The 22,579-nt window shown below is 40.4% G+C and overlaps 1 protein-coding gene across 1 annotated transcript; it reads right to left on the bottom strand.

Moving 5' to 3' along the window:
- Positions 1 to 15,996: 15,996 nt before the first annotated feature.
- Positions 15,997 to 16,521, bottom strand: LOC138877852 (secreted RxLR effector protein 161-like). The gene has a single exon (XM_070157496.1). The coding sequence runs from the start codon at positions 16,519 to 16,521 to the stop codon at positions 15,997 to 15,999; it is 525 nt and encodes a 174-aa protein (XP_070013597.1).
- Between the last annotated feature and the right edge of the window lie 6,058 nt (positions 16,522 to 22,579).

Raw genomic sequence — 22,579 nt, 5'->3', positions numbered from 1 at the left:
TCTCTTTCAAATAGAAAGCATATTAAATAAAAGGAGTATTTTAAAATAATATCAAATTATAATATCAAAATTCTTTCAAGATTCATTACTCCTTAAGAGATACATAGATGATTTCTCATCGAATACATTACTTTTGATGTTTGAGTTGTAACGATGTTGCAGCTAATTTGCATATTATGTTATATGTCATACTTTTCATATTATTCATAGTTGAATTATAATTTATAAATTATTAAATAGATTATTTGTCATAATTTTGTGATTTCAAAATAATTTTTATAATTATTTTTATTTTACACTATCTTATAATTCTTGAAATTAGTAAAATTTAAAGATCTGTGGGATTTACGCCCCATGTCTCAAGGCTTACACCTCGCCCGTCAGAGGTAAAACACCTCGCCTCACGCCCTCCGCCTTTTAAAACATTGCTTTATGTCTAGGACTGCTTATCGGGCGGATTGGACGGTTATTTACTCTTCACGATTTGGCTTATCGGTTATCGTCTTTTAAATGTATTAATCCACTAAGTCACCCGATAAGATATCGGGCGGATTGGTATCGGTTTAGCTCTTATCGGGCGGTTTATCGGCCTAATTCAAACTATATTGCGTCCATTAATTGTTTGTTGACCGCCTAGCATACAAATTCATAATAGGAAATTACAGATGAGTCCAGACATACATACGTCTGTTAACACCTACATTACATCCAATATGTTAAATCAACAATATTGAGCAGACTACACAGATTCCAGATGTCACGACCCCGGTTCGCCCTCCGTTAACCATCGTAATGGCACCTAGTCTCTACAACTAGGTCAGCCTAAAAATACGGAAGAATAAACCAATTTGCGGAAGAAACAATTAAAAACCGAAATAGCAAGGTAAAACAGCGTTTAAAAGTGCCGCTCGGCATACACAATATCAACTCTCAAAAACAAATACATTTCCCAAAACCCGGAATCTCATGATCACAAGCCTTTGAATGTCTACAAGTATCTAACTCTAGAATATCTAACAAATAAACGAAAAATACAGAAGGGCTAATACAAAAGGGAGAGTAGAAAGGGACTCTTCGGTCTGCAGACGCGGCCGATATACCTCGGAGTCTCTTCAAGCACCTCATCTCAAGCGTGATAAGTCTGAGTAGAAGTACCAGGATCTGCACATGAAAAACATGCACAGAAAGGGCATGAGTACACCACAGCGGTACTCAGTAAGTACCAAGCCTATTCTCGGTCGGGTAGTGACGAGGAAGGTCAGGACGCTACTGAGGTTAAATAAAATATAAGGTTCAACAACGTAGAATAAAACAGTATAAATAAGTACAACAGTAAAAGTAACGCAGGATATAAAGGACAACAACAACTACTACAGAGGCAAAGTAAACACAGAAAGAAATATAACTCAACAGAAAGATAACAACCAGGGGTCTCCCAGGATACCGTTCTATAGTCCCAAATGTAAATACTCAGTACAGGGGGAATCTACTGGGTGCAGTCCTGTAGTTCCAATGTAAATGTGCAGGGGGATATCCCGGAATACCGTTCTGTAGTCCCAAAGTAAACATACAGGAGGATCTCCCGGGATACCGTCCCGTAGTCCTAAAGTAAATATACAGCAATAGCAAGAAGATTACACAGTTCAATTCAAGTTCCATACCAAGGTAAAACAAATATTTCTAACTTAGCATGCTGCATGTAATCCAGATAAGGCAGTTTGAGCAAGTAAGACAATTAGGTCAATTAGATATGATTTCCTAAGGTAACAACATGCTTAAATTGCAAGTAGTATAAACAGGAAAAGAAACATACTAGTAATTATTTAATGAAAATCAGATTTTCAACAATTAGCACAAGTACGCACTCGTCACCTCATGTACAAGGTATTTCAATTATCAATAATACCAAATCCTAAGGGGAGTTTCCCCCACACAAGGTTAGGCAAGCCACTTACCTCGAACTAGCTCAAAGTCAACCCGAAACCACGTTCTTGCCACGAGTACTCGACTCCAAATGGCCCAAATCTATTCAGTTCAACTACATAATATGAATAACAGTGCAAGTAACTGATTCCATAAAGAAATTCTAAGCTAATACACAAAATTAAGTAAAATGACCAAAATGCCCCTCGGGCCCACGTCTTGGAATCAGGTAAAATTTAGATTTCCAGAATACTCACACTCTCACGAGTTCAGAGATACCAAAAGTACCAAAATCGGACCTAAAATGGTCCCTCAAATTATCACTCAAATTATCACTCAAATGTCTCTAATTAATCAAGCCCTAACCCCCAATTACCATTGATTTTCCTTAAATATTTCATGCTTATAATGATTAAAATCACCTCAATAACGAGTTTAGGAACCAAAGACCTTACCCCAATGAATTCCTCTGAAAATCTCTCTTGAAAATGCTCCCCAAGGCTTCTTCCCATTTGAAAAGAGGTGAAAATAACTCAAATTCGTGATGGCAAGTATTTATATGCTCTGCCCAGCTAATCTGCTTCTGCGGTCATGAGACCGCACCTGCGGTCACGCTTTTGTGGAACAAAGGTCGCATCTCCGACAAATCACTAACTCAGCTTTTCCGCACCTGCGATTCCCATGCGCAGATGCGATGCCGCTTCTGCGGTAAATCTCCCGCTTTTGCGGCTCCTGCCGGTTCTTCCCATTTCCGCTCCTACGAAGATATTACCGCTTCTGTGGCTACGCACTTGCGGGACCCAACCGCAGGTGAGGTTATGATAGAAGATCAGCAGCTGAAGCTGCTCAAACAACTCCCAATTCTTCCGACAACCTTCCGAAACCATCCCGAGGGCCTCGGGACCTCTACCAAAGGCACATCCAAGTCCAATACCAGTGGCCAAACTTATACCAATCCTTAAAACACCTAAAATAATATCTAAACGACGAATCAACCACAGATTCATGCCTAAGAACTCCAAAACTCTTAATTTACGTTTTCGATCAAAAAGTCTATCAAACCTCGTCCGAATGACCTGAAATTTTGCACACACGTCACATTCAACACTATGGAGCTATCCAACTTCCGGAATTCCATTTCGACCCTCGGATCAAAATCTCACTATCGAACCGAAAACTTCAAAATTTGACTTTCGGCATTTCAAGCTTAAAATAGCTATGGACCTCCAAAACACAATTCGAACATGCCCCTAAGCCCGAAATCACCCAACGGAGCTAACAGAACTATCAAAATTCTATTCTGAGGCCGTCTTCATGCTATTTCAACTACGGTCAAATTTTCAAAACTTTGGCTCTCATTTAGCGACTAAGTGTCCCAAAACTCTCCAAAACTCAAACCCGAACATCCCGGCAAATCAAAATAGCAGAAATAAATACGGGGAAAGCAGTTAATAGAGGATCTGGGCATAAATTCTTAAAACGACCGGCCAGGTCATTACATCTTCCCACACTTAAACATTTGTTCGTCCTCGAACAAGCACCGAGAAATACCTAAAGTAGTGAAAAAATGAGGGTAACGACTGCGCTTATCCTGCTTGGTCTCCTAGGTTGCCTCCTCGATCGGCTGACCCCGCCACTGAACCTTCACTGATGCAATGTTCTTTGATCTCAACTTTCAGACTTGCCTGTCCAATATTGCCACTGGCTCCTCAACATAAAATAGATCCTTGTCCAACTAAACTAAATTAAAATCCAACATGTGCGACGGATCAGCGTGATACCTTCGGAGCATCGAAATATGAAATACTGGATGAACTCCTGCCATGCTGGGAGGTAAGGCAAGCTCATAAGCAACCTTCCTAACATGCCGCAATATCTCAAAAGGGCCAATAAACCTCGAATTCAACTTCCCTTTCTTCCCAAGTCTCATAACGCCCTTCATAGGCGAAACCCAAAGCAGAACCTGCTCTCCAACCATATAGGAAACATCACGAACCTTCCAGTCCACGTAATCTTGTCTGGACTGGGCTGTACAGAGTCTATCCTGAATCACCTTAACCTTCTTCAAAGCATCCTGAACCAAGTCTATGCCCAATTATAGCATGCTAGTAATGTAACTTGACTGCAGAATCATAAGCAAAAGTAGAAAAGAATGAGAGAAACTGAAGCATGTTGTTGTTGAAGCTTTAAAATTAACTAGGACATACCAGTCGAGAAAGCAAAGTGCAAAAAGGTCAAGCAAGCAAGATTCCACATTCTAGCCTTGGCTTTCAGCTGCCTAGACAAAACAGTAGCGCAAGTAATAGTAAAGAAAGAGAGAGTTTTGAGTGTGTGAGTGTGTTTTTGAACTCAATTGTTTGTGTGTTTAAAGAAGAGAGGGTAGGGTATTTATAACTTTGAAAACGAGTAGAAAATAAGGTAACAAGTAAAGTCTTAACACAAACATGGAAATAATCACAATCAAAATCAATTAACACAAGTACTTCCCTTTAATTAAGGAATTACTGCTTAACGGATACCAACAGAGATAATTAAGGAAAGAAAATAAATTTGAGAAAGATTGATTTCTGACCATATAGAGGATATTAAAAGTATAGAGTAAATGATTGAGTCTAAGTACAAAAATATACTTAATTTTGGGAAAGGTTCAGCAGGGTGAAATATCATAGAAAATAAAGGAAGGAATCAATCACTTAAACAAGCGAGTAAAATTAGGGTTTATAAGAAAACCTTGCAATTAAACTATCACTTAAGGAAATCAAGATCAATCATGAAGGAAACATGATTCTTCACTTTGCCATATAAATAGAGAAGGATGAACAAGAGTTTTAGACATGCAAGGCCAATCATATTGCCAAAAGAAGCAACACAAACATACAGTAGTAGCAGGGGTAAGCTAGGATTCAGTAGTAAAAGAGATCTACTCGAAGCACAGTAGTCAACAAAGTCAAGTAGTCACATAGAATCAAAAGCGAAAAAAACATAGTAACTGGTAAAGGAGATCAACACACAAAAACAAGAAAAGTCTTTAAACCTATAGCAATAAGTGAAGAAAAGATTTATAAGGAATTAGGGTTCATACAATAGTCGAGTAAAAAAATAGTAAGAACTCAGAATCAGATAAGTTAAACAAGAAAAAGGATTCAAACACAAAGAACTTAATCGAACCAAGCATACGTATAAAATAAACAAAGAGATTTTCAGAACCCCAGATAGAACCAAAACACTTAGGGTTTTTAACACGAGGAACCAGGTGGAAGAAAAAAATATTATCAAATCATTTAAACATAGTAAAACATCACCGAAAATTAGAGAAGAGATCTTTTGAAAAGAGTCTAAGAAACCCTAATTTGTAAACGAAGAGTCACTTTGAAAGAAAATTGAAGAACCTTGAGAAAACATTAAGAAGTTCATAACATGCACAGATCTAAGACAGATCTGAAAGAAAAATCGAAAAGCTCTTAAATCTGGGGCTTCAGAGAACCCATAGAAAGTGAGAAAGACTTTGAAAAGTTACCGATCTTACCGGAAAAGTCAAGGATCTGACTTGAACAACCATGTATGGCCAAAAAAGGCTATAGATAGAAGTTGAACCAAGACTGGACTAGATCCCTTTGAGATCTGTCCATGAAATCACGGAAACAAATAACCAGGAGCCATAGGAGACCAGTACACCTCTCAAACAGCCATAGGAATCCATGGATTAGGTAGGGATTGAAAGGGATTAGAGTGGGTTTGGGTGGCGGCAGCTAGGTTTAGCCTTAGGTTTTAGAGAGAATTTGAGAGAAGAGGGATTCAAGGACGGCAGATTGTAACAAATGAGAGGGTATTGGGGGTCATTTGGTATTAATTAAGGTAAGGTGAAATGGTGGACATTGATCTGAATGATCAACGACCTAGATTAAAAGGGTAGGTGGGGATCTAGGTTTGAGTTGGTTTATGTCACGACCCAGATTTCCCATGCTCGGGAGTCGTGATGGCGCCTACTAATGGGAGCTAGGCAAGCCAAACCTTAACTACTTGCTACACTTTCATTTTTGCATCTTTTTAACAAACACAAGTCGATAATATGATAAAAGCGGAATTTTAAATAAATAAGCGGAAGTCAACAATTATATTTCTTAAGGCTACGTCTATTACAACTTTTAAAATCTCAAATACCCAAAACCTGGTGTCACAGTGTCACAGACTATCTAAGAGTTACTACATACAAGGTCTGAAGAAATACAATACACTGTTTCTAAACAAAGGAAATGAAACAGAAAATAGAGATAGAGGGAGACGCCAGGGCCTGCAGACGCCTGCAGGTCTACCTTGGGTCTACGGGTGGACTGAAGGAAGCACCCCAACTACTGTTCGAAAGCTGCTCCTAGATCTGTACACAGTGCAGAGTGTAGTATCAACACAACCGACCCTATGTGCTGGTAAGTATCTAGCCTAACCTCGGCGAAGTAGTGATGAGGCTAGGACCAAATTACCAAATAAACCTGTGCAGTTCATATATGTCTATAGCGGAAAAGAAATACAGAAATAACCAGTTAACGTGGGAGGGGGAAACATGCTATGGGGGAGATAACAGTTCCGTATAAAAAGCATCAAGTAAGGAAAGAACGACATAACTAGAATATCAACAAAGAAGCAGAAATCAACAATTGCACGGCATCACTCTTCGTGCTTTTACTCTCAGCCTAACCAAAGCAGTTATATAATAAAAACGTGCACGACATCACCCTTCATGCTTTTACTCTCATCCTTACCAAAACAATCATATAATCAAAATGTGCACGACATCACCCTTCGTGCTTTTACTCTCTTTTCTCAATATATAATCAATAGAATCGGCACGGAATGGTACGTCGTGCGGCACGACATCACCATTCATGCTTTTACACTCTTTACTCACAATAACAAACAATGCACGACATCACCCTTCGTGCTTTAACACTCTTCCTCACCCAAACAACAATCACAAACAAAGGGGCAAGGGAATAAACAAAAGAATAATATAAATCCCGGCAAGGGAACACAATTAAAAAATTAAATCCCGGCATGGGAACAACATCAATAATCTCAATATCCCGGCAAGAGAGATAATTAACAAAGCAACAATATCCCGGCAAGGGACCAATTTAATAACTCTTTCTCAATTTTACTTCACAATTCACTTCACAACTCGAGCCAATGCTCTAGAGGTTCGATTATCACTGATACTTTCACAATTTCACCATACAACTTGAGCCAATGCTCCTCAATGTTCATAGGTCACAATTCTTTCCACAAACTTTACACAACAATTAGAAATCTTCACCAAGGCATGAATAATACAACGAAATCATAAAAATTACAATATAAGACCCACGGTCATGCTTGATACCAACGTATAGATACTCGTCACGATGCCTATACGTCGTACTCGACAAGAAGCAAATAGCAAATATGACACAACTACTAATCCCTCAAGCTAAGGTTAGACCAAACACTTACCTCGATGCCACGAACACGACTCAAGGTTCAATTATAGTTTTACCCCTTGATTCCACCGCCAATTCACTCGTATCTAGTCACAATTTGCTTAATTACATCAATAAACGCTAAATGAATCAATTTTGAATGCATGAAAATGTGTTTTCCAAAGTTTTACCCAAAAAGTCAAAATCGCCCCCCGGGCCCACGTGGTCAAAACCCGAGGTTCGAACCAAAACCCGATTACCCATTACCCCACGAGCTCAAATATGTAATTTGTTTTGAAATCGACCTCAAATCGAGGTCCAAATCCCCAATTTTTGAAAAACATAGGTTCTACCCAAAACACCCAATTTCCCCCATGAAAATAATTGATTTGAAGTTGAAATCATGTTAAAAGATGTTAAAGATTGAAGAAAACTAGTTAAAAATGACTTACAATTGATTTGGAGAAGAAAGGTTGTTTGAAAAATCGCCTCTTATGTATTAGGGTTTTGAAAAGTGAAAAAAATAACTAATAAGTCCGTTTAAATATACTCCTCTCAGACCCTCTCCGCGGACCGCATAAAAAGGACTGCGACCGTGGATCTCCACCACGGACCGCAAGAAATCGAGCACGGCCGTGAAGGCTTGGCCTTTCTCACCACGGACCGTACAAATCCCACCGTAGTCGCGGAGTCCCCACCGCGACTGCGAAGCATCCACCGCGGACCGCGAGACCTGGATTTAGAGACCTGAAACTTCTCTGAATCTACAACTTTTTCCTAAGTGTAAAAACATCCCGAAACTCACCCGAGCCCTCGGGGTTCCAAACCAAATGTCATACTTACTCAAAAACATCATACGAACTTACTCGTGTAATCAAATCATCAAAATAACCTCATGAATATCAAATTAAATCTCGAGATCAATGAAATTTTTTCAAAACTTCTTTAAACATAAATTTTGCAATTTAATTCTGAATCACGTCACATGACATCTGTTTTTTTACCAAATTCCACAGAAATGTCTTAATCATATATAAGACATGTACCGGGCACCGAAACCAAAATACGGGCCCGATACCATCATGTTCTAATCAAATTTCATTTTAAATTTCTTTAAACAATTCCAGAAAACAATTTCTTTTAAAAATTCATTTCTCAAGCTTGGGACCTCGGAATTCGATTCCAGGAATACGCCCAAGTCCCATATTTTCCTACGGACCCTCCGGGATCGTCAAATCATGGGTCTGGGTCCGTTTACCCAAAACATTGACCGAAGTTAAATTATCTCATTTTATAATCAAAACTTATCATTTTTTACAAATTATCATGTTTATGCTTTCCGGCTATGCGCCCGAACTGCGCACACAAATCGAGGTGACTCTAGATGAGGTTTTCAAGGCCTCAGAATACAGAAGTTTCGTTTGTAAACAAGTGATGACCTTTAGGGTCCTTACATTCTCCACCTCTAAAATAACCGTTCGTCCTCGAACGGACAGAAGAAGGAAGTACTTGAGTCGGGGAAAAGATGGGGATAATGGCTCCGCATATCGGGGTCGGACTCCAAGGTCGATGCCTCATGAGGCTGACCTTTCCACTGAACACAAACAGAAGGAAAACTCTTTGAACTCAACTGGTGAATCTGCCGGTCTAGAATAGCCACCGGCTCCTCCTCGTAAGACAAGTCCTTGTCCAACTGGACAGTGCTGAAATCTAACACGTGGGATAGATCGCCGTGATATTTCCGAATCATGGACACATGAAACACTGGATGCACGGTTGATAAGCTCGGCAACAATGCAAGTCTATAAGCCACCTCTCCCACTCGATCCAGAATCTCAAACGGGCCAATGAATCTAGGGCTAAGCTTGCCCTTCTTCCCAAATCTCATCACGCCCTTCATAGGCGACACTCGGAGCAATACCCGCTCACTGACCATAAAAACCACATCTCGAACCTTGCGGTCTGCATAACTCTTTTGCTGGACTGAGCTGTATGAAACCTATCCTGAATAATCCTAACTTTATCCAAGGCCTCCTGAACCAGGTCCGTACCCAACAACCGAGCCTCTGCCGGCTCAAACCATCCAATCGGAGACCGACGTCGTCTACCATATAATGCCTCATAAGGAGCCATCTAGATACTCGACTGGTAGCTGTTGTTGTAGGCAAACTCTGCTAAAGGCAAAAACTGATCCCGCGAGCCTCCAAAGTCAATGACACAAGCTCGAAGCATATCTTCCAAAATCTGAATAGTTCGCTCGGGCTGCCCATCCGTCTGAAGATGGAATGTTGTACTCAACTCAACCTGGGTGCCCAACTCTCACTAAACTATTCTGCAGAAATGTGAGGTAAACTGGGTGCCTCGGTCCGAAATGATAGATACAGGCACACCATGAAGACGAACAATCTCTCGGATATAGATCTCAGCTAACCTCTCGGATGAATAGGAGACCACCACAGGAATGAAATGCGCTGACTTGCCAGCCTATCAACAATGACCGATACTACGTTGAACTTCCTCCGAGATTACGGGAGTCCAACAATGAAATCCATAGTGATCCACTCCCACTTCCACTCGGGAAGCTCAATCCTCTGAAATAAACCACCAGGCCTCTAATGCTCGTACTTAACCTGCTGACAATTCAAACACCGAGCTACATATGTCCTGATATATCTTCGCAGCGCCCGGATGAATAGAGTACCGGGAGCTATGGGCCTCCTCTAAAATCAACTCTAGCATCCCATCCATATTAGGCACACAAAATCGACCCTGCAATCTCAAAACTCCATTATCATCTAAGGTAACCTGCTTGGTACCTCCGCACTGCACCGTGTCCCTCAAGACAGACAAATGGGTATCATCGTACTGCCGATCACAGATATGCTCCAATAAAGAAGAACGAGCGACCGTGTAGGCCAATACATGACTAGGCTCAGAAATATCCAACCTCACAAAGTGATTGGCGAAAGCCTGAATGTCCAAAGCAAGCGGTATCTCACCGACCGAAATATAAGCAAGACTGCCCATACTGGCTGACTTGCTACTCAACGCATCGGCCACCACATTGGCATTTCCCGGATGATATAAGATAGTGATATCATAATCTTTCAACAACTCCAACCACCTCCTCTGTCTCAAATTCAACTCCTTTTGCTTGAACAAATACTGAAGACTTTTGTGATCCGTGAACAACTCACATGCCATGCCATACAGATAATGCCTCCAAAACATCAATGCGTGAACAATGGCTGCCAACTCCAAGTCATGAATCGGATAGTTCTTCTCATGAATCTTCAACTACCGCGAAACATATGCAATGACCTTGCCATCTTGCATCAACACTGCACCAAGCCCAATATGAGATGCATCACAATAAACTGTATAAGGCCTTGAACCTGTGGGAAAACCAACACCAGTGCCGTAGTCAGAGCTGTCTTGAGCTTCTGAAAGCTCGCCTCACACTCGTCTGACCATCTGAACTGGGAACCCTTCTGGGTCAACCTGGTCATCGAGGCTGCGATAGATGATAACCCCTCCACGAACTAACGGTAGTAGCCTGCCAATCCTAAGAAACTCTGAATCTTTGTAGCTGATGCTGGTCTAGGCCAGTTCTTGACTGCCTCAATCTCTCGACACTCATAACAACTCCCTAGTGCTGGAGATGGGGACTAAAGAAAACCCCTAGCACCAGAATGACTAGCAGATGCACTTGGCATAGAAGAGCCATGAACTTATGGAGCACGGGATGAACTTTGGGTGTGAAGGGCACTGAGTGATGAATGGCCCTAATGAGAGCTGTGAGAATCATGACCCAATGATGCCCCACGATAACCTGGGCGAGCTGACTGATCATGTCTGAATAGACGGCCTCTGCTATGCTGAAACTGACCTCTTGAAGGAGCACCACCATAACTACTAGATCCCCGAGGCCTCTTAACCTCCCTCTCATCTCGCTCCTAGCGACGAACTGACCCAATCTCATGAGCAATGTCAACAACCTCCTCAAAGGTAGCACCAGACATCCTTTCCCTGGTCATGAGAATCCAAAGCTGATACGTGAGGCCATCAACGAACCTCCTGATCCTCTCTCTATCTGTAGGAACCAACCAAACAGCATGATGAGCAAACTCCGAGAACCTTATCTCATACTGCGTCATAGTCATATCTCCTTGACGCAACTGCTCGAACTACATGCGCAACTCCTCTTTGCGAGACTGTGGCACATACTTTTCCAAAAGGAGAATGGAGAACAGCAGCCAGGTAAGGGGTGCTGCACCAATAGGCCTACGTCTCTCATAAGCCTCCCACCAAGTGAAGGCAGCTCCAGAAAACTGAAAAGTAGTAAATGCGACCCCCTTGGTCTCCAGAATACCCACTATATGAAGAATCCCCTGACACTTGTCCAAGATACCCTGGGCATCATTGCCCTCTGTACCACTGAAAGTCAGAGGCAAAAGTCTACCAAATCTCTCCAACCTGCGCTGCTCGTCCTCTGGCATAACAGGAGGTACGTAGTCCTGAGCAGTTGCAACCGGCTGGGCTGGAGGTGTCTCTGGTGTCTGAAGTCCCTACACGACCTGCTAAGGTGTGCGAGTGGAGGGAGTTTGAGTGCCTCCCCTGTCCTGAGAAGTAGCTACGGCTGTAGTAATGGAGGTCGCCTGAGCTAGGCCAGTACATACTGATAGAATCTAGGCCAGGGCCTCCTGAAGACCTAGAATCACAATAGGCACAGCTGGTGCCTGAGCTGGTGCTGCTGGAGCATACACAACTGGGACCTGATCATGAACTGGGGCGGTTGGTGGATCTGCATGTGCTGCCCTAGCTGTTGTATGGGCTACACCCCTACCCCTACCATGACCTCGACCGCGTCCTCGGCCTCTAGTAGCCCTAGCTAGTGGTACTGGTGGTCGTCCATCCTGACCGGTAGCACGTGTCCTCACCATCTGTGAGAGAATAGAATAATAGAAGTTTAATACTCGGATCAACAGATTTGCACGACAAGAATTCAAGAATATGAAGTTTTCCTAAAGGTTCTATAGCCTCCTGAGGATAAATACAGACGTCTCCATACCGATCCGCAAGACTCTACTAAACCTGCTCATGACTTGTGAGACCTATGTAACCTAGGCTCTAATAATAACTTATCATGACCCTAAAATGGACCCGGTTTGATGGCTCCTATCGTGAAACTAGCCCAGCCTACACAAACCCCAAACCAACCAAAACAATTATAATAATACATTTAAAAGTCATTAATAAGATAAAAACCCCAAAATATAGAGTAGAATAGAACAGTGCGGAAACAAACACAGCCCAACATCAGGGTGTTACAGTCATGGGCATCTACAATTCGTATAAGAGTATGAAAAGACAACATAATCTGATACAAAGCTAGTACAAAGTGAAATAAAGATAGGAAGGAGAAGCACTGGGCTACGAACGCCGAGCAGCTACCTAGTCAACTCCGAACAAGCCTGCTGGAAGGCAAATCAGCACTTGCTAGCATGACCCGAGACTCTTGGATCTGCACACAGGGTGCAGGGAGTAATGTGAGTATGCCAACTCAGTAAGTAATAAAAGTAAAGGCAGGTGAGCGATAAGAAAACACGTAAAACACAACATAATGCTACAACAAAACAGTATAAATCCAGAACAATGTAGTAGTAAAGTAAAAGCTCGTAAAAACACCTTAGTTCAGTAAAAACCTCTTTAAAACATCTTTCAGTAGTTCAAACGAGTGATGAAAACAGGGAGAGAAAGGATAAACATAAATCAGCCTCTCAGCCAAAATACCAATAGAACCAGCCCCTTGAGCTACCTCACAATAACTCGTATCAGCCCCTCAGGCAATAACATGAAACAACAACAGCCCCTCGGGCAATATCAAACCATCTCATGGCATAATCAAATTAGACCCTCGACCTCATAATCATGAATCAGTACAACACTACTGCAGCGCGCATCCCGATCCCATAATATCCTCACTACACAGGCCCTCCGCCTCACTCAATCAGAAATCTCTCAAGCCACTCGGGCAATAGTAAAACATGATGCTCAGCCCAAAATATCATTTAAAATGACAAAACGGAGTAAATATGGCTGAATTATGAAAATAGTAGAATACAACATGACAGATTATAAATATGAAGTCAAAACAGTGAGGAATAATAGTAAAAATCCCCCAAGGGGCCAAAATAGTTGGCACGAGGCCCAAATATGGCGTTCAACCCAAAACATGATAATACTTTCCAAAATACAATAATAACAAATAATTTTCAATCAACTACGCGGTTTAACAGTCATACGGGATGGACTAAGTCACAATCTCCAATAGTGCACAACCCTACACTCATCATCTAGCGTGTGCGTCACCTTAAAGTAGCACAACGATGTAAAATTCAGGGTTTCATACCCTCAGGACAACATTAACAATCATTACTTACCTCTATCCGGTCCAAATTCTAGCCCGCGATGCCTTTGCCCCTCGAATCGGCCTCCGGATGCTCCAAATTTAACCAAAAACAGATTTTAGCATCAAAATATTCTAAGGAAACAAAGCACACTCGAAAATAACCAATTTAAATCAAAAATCCAGAAATTGGCCAAACCCAACCCCCGGGTCCACGTCTCGGATTTCGACAAAAATCACAAAACTAGAATCCTTACACTCTCACGAGATCATACATATTAAATACATCAAAATCCGACCACAAATGACCCCTCAAATCCTCAAATCAAAGTCTCAAGTTCCAAGCCCTAACTCTTCAATTTTAGGCTTTAGATTCCACAAATTTCATGTTTAATTAGGTAAAAATCACAATAGGATCGAGTATTAAGTCCATAAATCTTACCTCCAAGTGTTTCCCTTTGATTCCCTCCTCAATTCTTCTGAAAAAGCTCCAAAATCGCTCAAAAATGGTGAAGTTTAGACCCAAAATCGCGGACAATGGCCTTTTAAACATTCTGCCCAGGTGACCGTTTCCTTTTTTGCGAACACGGTCAACGCCTCGCGTTCGCGAAACACAAAATTCGGTTGACCACTTAATCCTTCATCACGAATGCGACATCCTGTATGAGAACCTTCAGCTCCTCAACCCATCGCGAATGCGACACCTATCTCGCGAACGTGAATTACAAACAACCTAAACCCAGCTGCTCCTATTTACTCTATGCGAACACGGGAAACTGATCGCATTCGCGATGAACACTGGACCCAACCCTTCGCGAATACGGGACACCCATCGTGAAAACAAAGGCCAAATTTCCTGCCTTACCGCCTAACCCTTCGCGAACGCGAGAGCCCACTCGCGAACGCGAAGACCAAATGTCTGCAACACCAACAATAGATTTTCTGCAACTTTTCCAACTTGAACTTGATCTGTTCAACCACCTGAAACTCACCCGAGGACTTCGGGACCTCAACCAAACATGCCAACATATCCCATAACCTCATTCAAACTTGTTCCAACCTTCGAAATGCTCAAAACAGCATCAAAACCCCAAATTGACATCGGATTCAAGCCTAAGAATTCCAAAAACTTCCAAATTTCGGTTTGGATAAAAAAGTCTACCAAACCTCGTCCGAATGACCTGAAATTTTGCACGCACGTCACAAATGACACAACGGACCTACTCCAACTTCAGTAATTCCATTCCGATCCCTATATCAAAATTTCATCTATCAACCGGAAAACACCAAAATTCCAATTTCGCCAATTCAAGCCTAGATCTACTCTGGACCTCTAAAACACATTCCGATCATGCTCCTAAGTCCCAAATCACCTCCCAAAGCTATCTGAACCATCAGCATTCACTCTGAGCCCTTTTTCACATAAGTCAACATTCGGTTGACTTTACCAACCTAAGGTTAATCAAAAGAGACCAAGTGTCTCATTCCTTTCCAAAACCTCTCTGAACCCGAATCAACAAACCCGATATCACCTAATACAGCTGAACAAAACAATAAGAAGCACAAATGGGAGAAACAGAGTGGTAACTCTTGAAACGACCGGCCGGGTCGTTACAACGAATCATGGCGGTCATGCTCTTAAACAAACAATTCCTTCCATGTATTACTATGTACAATATGTTCTAATAAAGTGTCAACAACTTTATAAATGAACTTAATATGAGTCATTTAGTGTCCAGCTTTATTCATCCAATAATCACAAACTAAAACATAAAGAACCAAAGTGTGCACTGTCATGTATATCAAAATGAACAATAATGTCTAGACAAACTGTTAGAGAACAAAGCAAGGCTAAATTGAGCTACTAAGACCCATATGGGGTACATGATCCTTGAAATTATTAGCCGGCAAACCTTTATTCATAGGATCATCAATCATCAAAATAGTACTAATATGCTCAAAACTCACGTCTTGCTTTTTCACATAGTCTCTAACCATCAAGTACTTTCTGTCGATATGCTTGCTTCGGCTGCCACTTTTATTATTATTAGAAAAGAATAATGTAGCTGAATTGTCATAGAAGATTCTTAATGGCCTTGAAATGGAGTAGACAATCCTAAGGCCGGAAATAAAGTTTTTAAACCATAACGCCTGTGATGTAGCTTCATAGCATGCTATAAATTCAGCTTCCATTGTGGATGTTTCCACAATGGTCTAGTTGATACTTCTCCAAGACACAACACCTCCAGCAAGAAGGAAAATGTATCTTGAAATGGATTTGTCAGTGTCTTTGTATCTATCCAAATCAGAGTCTAAATATCCAATCACCTCCACTAAGTTAGAGTATTTGTATGTGAGCTTAAAATTCTTGGTTCCTTGCAAATATCTCAAAATCTTTTTTCCAGTTTTCCAATGGTCAAGACAAGGATTAATTTGATATCTGCAAAGCATTCCTACCACAAAGGCAATATCAGGTCTGGTACAGACCTGTGCATACATAAGCTCCCAACAAGTGAAGCATAAGGAATGTCTTTCATTTGCTCCTTTTCGAATACATTTTGTGGACATTGATTCAATGAATTTGTCACCTTTAATTATGGGTGCTGCTATAGGTGAACAATTCTTCATCTTGAATCTTTCAAGAATTCTTTCAATGTAGGCCTTTTGAGACAATCCAATTAATCTTCGGAATTTGTCTCTATGAATCTCTATGCTAATGATATAAGAGGCTTCACCCATATCCTTCATCTCAAAATTCTAGATAAGGAACTGTTTAGTCTCGTGCAACAATCCCAAATCACTACTTGCATGCAAAATGCCATACCCATATAGGAATAGAAAATTATATTTGTTCCCACTTATCTTAAGGTATATACACTGATCAATGATGTTCTCCGTAAATCAAAATGAAGAAACAATATTGTGAAATTTAATATACCATTGGCGGGAAGCTTGCTTTAGCCCATAAATGGATTTATTCAACTTGAAAATAAGGTGACTTTTATCCTTATCACAAAATCCTTTAGGCTGACACATGTATACCTCCTCTTCAAGATCTCCATTCAGAAAAGTTGTTTTCACATCCATTTGATGTAACTCTAAATCAAAATGAGCTACTAATGCCATGATTATTCTCAGTGAATTTTTCTTTGATACTGGAGAGAAGGTTTCATGGTAATCAATGCATTCCATTTGATTAAAACCCTTTGACTACAATTCTGGCTTTATATCGTTTGATATTACTAGATGAATCTATTTTAGTTTTACATACCCACTTGAAACCTATAGTGGAGGCTCACTTTGGTAATTCGACGAGATCCCAGACTTTATTTTAGCCATAGATTCTAACTCTTCTTTCATGGCATCAACCCAAAGTGTGGAATTTTCTCCACTCATGGCTTGTGAAAACGGGCATGGATCATCCTTTAGTCCAATATCATAATAAGACTCTTGGAGATATACAACATAGTCACTAGAAATTACTGATTTTCGAACTCTTGAGGATTTTCTTACTCCCACTAGTTCTGATACTTCTTCGGTGGGTTCTGGTAAAGGGGTTGATCTTCATGTGGCTCCTCGAGTAGTGGTGGCTCTTGAACCTGTTGTTGTTCAGATAATTCACGAGAGCTTTTCTGAGCAATATTCAAGTTCTCAATATATAAAGGCACCATAGGCGGTTCCCTTATCTCTTCCAGTTCCACCCTTTGAGCCAAACCACTCCCATCTTCTTCATATTCCTCAAGAAATTTAGCATTTCTAGCCTCAACAATTTTAGGAGAATGAGAAGGAAAATAAAACCTAAATCCCTTAGAGTTAACTGCATAGCCTATAAAATAACTGCTTCTTGTTGTTTCATCTGACTTCTTTAGTTGTGGGTTATAAACCCTCACTTTAGTTAGACATTCCCAAACGTATAAATGACTTAAACTAGGTTTCCATCCTTTCCAAAACTCAAAAGGTGTCTTAGGGACAACCTTGGATAGAACCCTATTTAAAATATAGACAATGGTTTTTAGGCTTCACACCATAAGGATAAAGGTAAACTTGACTTGCTAATCATGCTTCTTACCATGTCCATTAATATCTGGTTCCTTCTTTCTACCACACAATTTTATTATGGTGTTCCTGGCATGGTATGTTGAGCAATTATACCTTCACTTTCAAGGAACTCAGCAAAATGGCCCCTTAACTTGTCCTTTATCTGTGTACTTACCATAATATTCTCCACCCTATCAGATCTTACAATTTTAATTTGAGCACCAGTTTTTTTCTCTACTTCTGTTTTGTAAACTTTTAAAGCATCAAGTGCTTTTGATTTGTTAAACAAAAAATAGAGATACATATAGCTTGAATAGTCATCAATAAATGAGATAAAATATCTCTTACCATTCAAGGAAGGGGTAGGAAAAGGTCCACAAATGTCTGTATGTATGATCTCAAGCAATTGAGAACTCTTTTTGGCACCTTTTGTAACGACCCGATCGATCATTTTGAGCTCTAGCGCATCGTTCGGTAGTTTGAGGCCATGAGAAACTTCCCTTTAGGTATTATGACTTGTACGCATGGTCAGAATTGAATTTCGAGAAGTTCAGAGTTGATTTGGAAAGAGAATTCTCATTTCGGAAGATTTAAGTTGAAAGAATTGACTAAGATTGGATTTTTGAGTAAACGACATCGGAATCGAGATTCGAAGGTTCCAGCAGGTACGTATGATGATTTTGGACTTGGGCATATGTCCGGATCGGGTTTTGGAAGTCCCGGGAACGTTTCGACACCTATTGTGAAAGTTAGCATTTTTGAAAGAATCTCATAAGTTTGGGTTGAAGTGCATTTCAGTGTTATCAAAGTCTGTTTGGGATTTCGAGTCTGGGAATAGCTCTGTATGGTGATTCTAGTGTTAGGAGCGCGTTCGGAACTGAATCTGGAGGTCTGTGGGTCATTTTTGGAGTCATTTGGCTAAAGATAGAAATTTGAAGGTTTTTGAGGAGTTTGACCGGAAGTGGACTTTTTGATATCGGGGTCGGAATCCAATTCCGGAAGTTGGAGTAAGTCCGTAATGTCGAATGTGACTTGTGTGCAAAATTTGAGATCAATCGAACTTGATTTGATAGGTTTCAACATAGAATGTAAAAGTTTGAAGTTCTAAAGTTTATTAAGCTTGAATTGGGGTGAGATTCATGATTTCGATGTTGTTTGATGTGATTTGAGGCCTCGAGCAGGTCCATGTTATATTATGGGACTGGTTTGTGTGATTGGACGGGCCCCCGGGGGCCTCGGGTGTGTTTCGAGGTTGTTTCGGATCATTTCGAGCTGTTTTGCATTAGCTGATGCTGGTGTCTGGTGTTGTTCTTCGTGTTCGCGAGGGTCCTCTCGCGTTCCCGAAGAAGGATTTGGCTTCAGGGACTCTGTTCTTCGCGTTCGCGGTCGCGAGGAAGGAAATCTCTATTCCACAGGTTTGACTTCGGAGGCTCATATCACACAATTTATAAGGAATTTAGAGATGATCCAAAAATAAAAGTTGTAGCCCATTGTGTCTAGTTTTCTGTATAGTAAACCATTTTGCATTTGGATTTGTGTACAAAAGGTTATGGCTGGTACACTATAGGCTGTCCGGGAAGATGAAGAAGAAATTTGTGTTGCACAGGTCTGACTTTGGTAGCTTATATATCAAAATCTATAAAGAATTGGGAGATGACCAAAACATGAAATTTGTAGATATTGGTATCTAGTTAGAAAACATTAAACCTTTTGTTATTTGGAGTTTTTTACAAAAAGTTATGGCTATTATACTAGAGGCTATCTGAGAAGAGTTTGGAAAATGGTTTTTGGGAATTTTCTTCTTCACGAACGCGATGGGGTTCTCGCGAATGCAAAGAAAAGTCGTCTGGGCAGTGTATAAGTGTAAGTAAATGGGTTTGGCTCATTTCATCTCATTTCCTCTATGGGAGCCGACCTAGGAGCGATTTTGGAGCACCATTTTCATCATCCATGTCAAGGTAAGTGATTCCCACCTATTGCAAGTTAATTACTTGGATTATATTTGAATTTTAACATGAAAAATCATGTAAATTAGTAGAAATTTTGGGATTTTGAAAAAAACCTAGAAAATTTCTATTCTTAGATTTTGACCACGAATTTGGACATGAAATTGAGAGCCAATTATATATTTGAGTTCGTAAGGTTGTGGGTAAATTTTATCTTCGAAATTTTTTGAAATCCGGGCATGTGGGCCCGAGGGCGATTTTGTTAACTTTTCGAGCGGAGTTGGGATTTTATATAAATTGAATTGTTATGAGTATTAGGGTATATTTTCATTGGTTTGCCCATTATTTGGCTAGATTTGGAGCGTTGGGGCATCGGTTTGAGTCATCGGAAGGGGCTTGGAAGCCTGTTATTGGACTTCAGAGCAAGGTAAGTGTCATTTCTAACCTTGTAAGAGGGAATTGTCCCCATAGGCAAAATAATTGATTATGTGCTCCTATTTGTAGGGGATATGTACATATGAGGTGACGACAATCCGTGCGTAGCTACTATTATGTTTAAGTCCGAGTAGTCTAGGACCCAAAAGCATGCTATACCTAAAATATTTGTAATCTTATTGACAACTGAAATTGCCTAAATCATATCGAAATAGTAAAAGAATTTCTAAAAAGGGTTAAGCCTCATTTTCTTAAATCATTAAAAGAGAATTGACTTTTCCTTGGATAAAAATTTCTTGATGAATTCTTAATTGACTGTTTGAATCTGTGTATCTATGAGTACCTGGGTTGCACGTATGATCCGCAAGCGGGGTAACTCTATTATTTATATTTGACCGCGTCATATGTATGATCCGCGAGCGGGGTAATAAATGCATCTATGGTTCATGCCATTCGACCCTCTGGCAGTGCACAGTTTAAATATTTGTTGGATCAAGCCTTACGACTTCGGCATGATTTGCGCATGCTTATAATGCTTGCTTGAGATATACAAATTGATATTGCCTCCCTGGTCTGAGATAAATTGATAAATAATGGATTATGAATTTGGAGACTTCTAAATATAAAAAGGAATGTTTAATTATTTCTTTACTTACTTGAGTTTACTGCCATTTTTAATAAATCTATAATTATTTGAATTATTAATATATTATTATTGGACCACTAGTAAGTGTCGAAGTTGACCTCTCCTCTCTACTTCTTCGAGGTTAGATGTGATACTTACTGGGTACACGTTGTTTTTTTTACTCATATTACACTTGTTGCGCATTTTTATTACACAAGCAAATGTATGTCTAGTGGCCTAGTTGGGCACAACGACATGGTTGATACGGAGACTTAGGTGAGTTGCACCTCTCGAGACGATCCGCAGCCAGCAGAGTCTCCTTTAGAGTATTGTACTGTATTTTCTTTTTTGTCCAATTTGTATTCCGGACAATTGTTGTATTATATTATTTCCTAGAAACTGCTCATGCACTTGTGACACCTGGTTCTGGCATGATTATGGGGTATTCTGTATTAACTTCTAAACATTCTTTTATTTATTTTGTAAAGATTATCTTTTACTATCCAAATTGAAGGAAAATCATAGTTTTCATAATTATTTAAATGAGAATTTAATTAAGTATTTATAGTTGGCTTGCCTGACAGCGTTGTCCGGCGCCATCACGGCCCTTAGTGGATTTTGGGTCATGACAACATGGTATCAGAGTACTAGGTTCACTTAGGTCTCACGAGTCATGAGCAAGTCTAGTAGAGTCTTGCGGATCGGCACGAAGATGTCTGTACTTATTTTCGAGAGGCTATAAAGCTGTTAGGAGCACTTCCCTTCTTGATTCCTCATCGTGCGATTTGAATCCTTTGAGGCTTATGCCTTTATTTATTTCCTACTCCATCTTATGCGACATGAAGCACTTGCTATATCGATCGAGAATTGAAAAATTGTATTGGTACTGTAGATATAGTGCAGGATGTTCCTCCTTGCGTATTTGATTGGGCTATTGTCGTCGCCTTGCTGAAGGTAGTTCTGTCGTTTCTGCTCAGTATCAGTATTACCTAAGGTTTTGAGATTTGACATTAATTGTTATGATGATTCGTGCGTTGCTATCGCACAGTATTGGTGTAATAGTAGGATGTTTGTCTATGCGTTGAAGTAGTGAATGACTTGGAAGGATGTTTACTCAATGCAAGATTCAGAGATTTAAAATTTTATTTCCGGCAAAGGAGACGCAATCGGGCTATGAATGATCAAGTATGGTTTGATGGAGTAACAAGACTTGGTATTTTCGAGCCTGGTGGAATTTTCATCTGTGAATGGTGTCATTTTCCTTGTTGAATACATTAAGTTCGCTAGTGTTATGGTTTTCTTCAATTTACCTTTAGGGCAGAGTAGCATATGGGTTCTGTGGTAGGATGACTACACTCCTTGAGAAAAGTTTAGAGTGATTTGGGATTCATGGTGGATAGTGACTAGGTCTACGAGCTTAATTTGAAATATTAGCTAGAATAACGGCGGGAGATTTGATATGATGGAAAGGAGCTGCTTGATATGAAGAAGGATACATCATAACTTTGAATTGGAAGATATTGTCGCACATTTAGTTGATGTCCATGAGGAGTGAATGGACTTGTGCAGTTGGTGAATGAGCACAGACTTAGGTGGGTTATCTCCTATGAGCAGGTTAGCGGTCGCGTGGTTGGTGAAGTTCCTGCGAAGGATTTTACTGGCTATCCGGTAAGAGGTCTAATATGTGAATGTTGCTATAGATTCAGAGTGTTCATGAAAGGCTAACGGAAGGATTTTGAGGAATCTGGCGGTT

This window comes from Nicotiana sylvestris, chromosome 9, assembly GCF_000393655.2.
Source record: "Nicotiana sylvestris chromosome 9, ASM39365v2, whole genome shotgun sequence".
NCBI classification, from domain to species: domain Eukaryota; kingdom Viridiplantae; phylum Streptophyta; class Magnoliopsida; order Solanales; family Solanaceae; genus Nicotiana; species Nicotiana sylvestris.
The sequence above is the reverse complement of the archived record's forward strand: the minus strand, read 5'-3'. Positions and strand labels throughout refer to the sequence as shown.

Bases quoted from the DNA above. Each gene is read 5' to 3' on its own strand.
- LOC138877852 (XM_070157496.1), bottom strand. From the start codon at position 16,521: ATGGGTGAAGCCTCTTATATCATTAGCATAGAGATTCATAGAGACAAA.